This window comes from Merops nubicus, unplaced genomic scaffold (genome assembly GCF_000691845.1).
Source record: "Merops nubicus isolate BGI_N331 unplaced genomic scaffold, ASM69184v1 scaffold25194, whole genome shotgun sequence".
NCBI lineage: Eukaryota > Metazoa > Chordata > Aves > Coraciiformes > Meropidae > Merops > Merops nubicus.
The window spans coordinates 1-2,926 of NW_008605266.1; the positions used below are offsets into that span (position 1 = coordinate 1).

General features: G+C 42.1%; 1 protein-coding gene across 1 annotated transcript; it reads left to right on the top strand.

Annotated features, from left to right (window-relative positions):
- The first annotated feature begins 6 nt into the window (after window positions 1-6).
- On the top strand, window positions 7-2,427 carry LOC103771976 (myosin-8-like). Its single transcript, XM_008939298.1, is given in 7 exon segments — window positions 7-91; window positions 731-856; window positions 950-1,120; window positions 1,207-1,311; window positions 1,548-1,643; window positions 2,158-2,241; window positions 2,243-2,427. Coding segments are annotated over 7 exon segments (690 nt in total). The 5' UTR covers window positions 7-52; the 3' UTR covers window positions 2,312-2,427.
- The last annotated feature ends 499 nt before the right edge of the window (window positions 2,428-2,926 follow it).

Consider the following 2,926-nt stretch of genomic DNA (forward strand, 5'->3'; position numbering starts at 1 on the left):
GGCAGCCCTGGAGCAGACAGAGAGGTCGAGGAAACTGGCTGAGCAGGAATTGATGGATGCGAGTGAGAGAGTTCAGCTCCTCCATTCCCAGGTCAGTGTATTTCACATTTATACTGTTACTCCAGACATATAGGAGAGAAGACTGGATAACCTGTAACAATATTTTCTAAAATGCACGGTAATTTTCACAGTATGGATAACAGATATAAAAAGTGAATTTTCAGCTGCAGATACAGTAAGAATTTCTCTAGATTACAGTGCAGATGCCTTAAAAATAATACATTCAGAGAGATGCATGAGGTTCTTATTCTAGGACTTAAGCTGAGTTCAGTGGCTCTCAAATTTACATTTGAGACTGAATTCAAAAACGCATACACTGGTAATCTCATTTACATCAATGTCATAAGTATTCTACAGCATCATTTAAAATTTTACTAGACTGAAAATGGTAAGGAAAGATTATGTCCTTCTTTTTTCCTTTATAAGTCTAAAGTCCTTCTCTATTGACTGAGAAACTGTGAGGAAAAACTTTATGGAGAATATTCATGAAAGACTGAAAAACATTACAGCTCAGAAACTTAGAGGTGCCATAGCAGCTCATTTATAACAGAATCCCACATGATGACACAATCTATATTAAAAAAAAAAAAATAAACAAATTATGCAATGTTCTTGATGTGATAGTGCAAACTAACAAAACCAAAATTGTGATGTTGATACTTTTCAACAGAACACCGGCTTGATCAACACCAAGAAGAAGCTGGAAACAGACATTGCCCAAATTCAGGGTGAAATGGAGGATACCATCCAGGAAGCCCGCAATGCTGAAGAGAAGGCCAAGAAGGCCATCACAGATGTGAGTTGCGGCTCCTTCCATGGCTTCAGAAAATTGCCTTTTCCCCAAACTGTCTCCAGACCAAAAATAACTTTGACCTGTTGTTCTCCACAGGCGGCCATGATGGCAGAAGAGCTGAAGAAGGAGCAGGACACCAGCGCCCACCTGGAGAGGATGAAGAAGAACCTGGACCAGACGGTGAAGGCCCTGCAGCACCGCCTGGATGAGGCTGAGCAGCTGGCTCTGAAGGGAGGCAAGAAGCAAATCCAGAAGCTGGAGGCCAGAGTGCGTAGGGCTGGTACTTGTGCCTGAGTGAACGTGTCCCTTAGAGAGACACCAAGGAAGCTGCAACATTGGGCTTCTCCTTGCAGGTGCGGGAGCTGGAAGGGGAGGTTGATGCGGAGCAGAAGCGCAGCGCTGAAGCCGTGAAGGGTGTGCGCAAGTACGAGAGGAGAGTGAAGGAGCTGACCTACCAGGTGAGGCAAGAGGCTTCTTTGTGTTGACACACTCTTATTCCAGGAAGTTAGAATGTTGGCACATTGCCTTCCAGAGACATTTCCTTCTATACTGCAATCAATGACACAGTTAACAAGATTTTAACCTCTGTCCTACTGGACAGCAGTGCTCCATTAATGCTGCTACTTCCTCTTTTTCACATTCATGAAATTCAGAGTAAGAGGCAAACAAGAGTTTCTATTACCATTCTCTATAGTCTGAGGAAGACCGGAAGAATGTTCTCAGGCTCCAAGATCTAGTGGACAAGCTGCAGATGAAGGTGAAATCCTACAAGAGACAAGCTGAGGAGGCTGTAAGTAGCACTCTGACTGAGGCCAGATTTCTTTATGGTGAAAGTGGAATTCTGTGTTCGTATTTTCTTCTGTCCACCTTTTTGAAACTTTGATGGTTTTGATGCACTTGTTACTACCATACAATGGAGAATGTAAGAGTAAGATTTGCTGGTTTCAAAAGTAGGTATATGTCCCCAGCTTTATTTATTTTGCTCTAATCCTCACTTCCAACCTCTATTTCTTCCTTCATACCCTACTCTGGGTGTCAGAAGCAGCTGCTACTCTGTCTGTTACCAAGTCTGACATGATCCCCACTTAGACCATGATGTGTATAATGTGGCCCTGCCCTTTTTGACACTCTGATCATCCTTTCTCTTCTGGCACACTTAATGCCCTGAGCAGCTTCTTACTTTGAAACTATTGCAACTGCCTTGCTTGCCCAGCTGTGGCATTTAAATTGTTGTTTCCCTAGTTTTCTGATGGTCAACGTCCACACTCTGCTTGTTGTTTTCACAACTCCTTTTTCCCGCACAGGAGGAGCTGTCCAATGTCAACCTCTCCAAGTTCCGCAAGATCCAGCACGAGCTGGAGGAAGCCGAGGAGCGGGCTGACATTGCAAGAGTCGCAGGTCAACAAGCTCCGGGCCAAGAGCCGGGAGTTTCATAAGAAGGTAGAAGAGGAGGAATGAGGAATCCAAGGTTAAGAAGTGACCTGAGAGATGCATAAAATGTAAATCTCTGTTTTGCTTTCCTCTGTAATTATCGTTTAAGTCCAGGTAATAAAGGCAGTAGAGACCTTTGCATATGAAGGGTGATTAGCGTGCTTTTATTTATTTATTCTAGCATTCAGCACTTTTGGAATACACCTACACAGTTCACGTTCACATTTAAAAGGATGTTAAGCAGCAATATCTTTTTACATTCACATTTTCGAAGATGCATGAAGTATATTAACAATTTTATCGGTTCACTATTCATCTTGCAGTGAGACGTATGCATTTCCTTGCTAGGCTAAAACTAATTCTTTGAAGTTATTTTGATGAATTGTTAGCAAGCAACAAGGAGAGTTCACAAGATTTCTGCAGCGGTTTTAAATATTTAATTAATATTATATTAATATTTAACAACTTATGACTGTGATAAACTGGTTCAGGAGACTGAAATTCAAGCATTGACAAGCAGTCAAACCACCATGGTGAAACAGTGGCATGAAGAGATATCCTCACTGTCCTTCTCTGAAGCTATTTTGTTTCATACATAGCACAGAATGAGAGCTAGGTCATAGGTTGAGTTACAAGAATCCA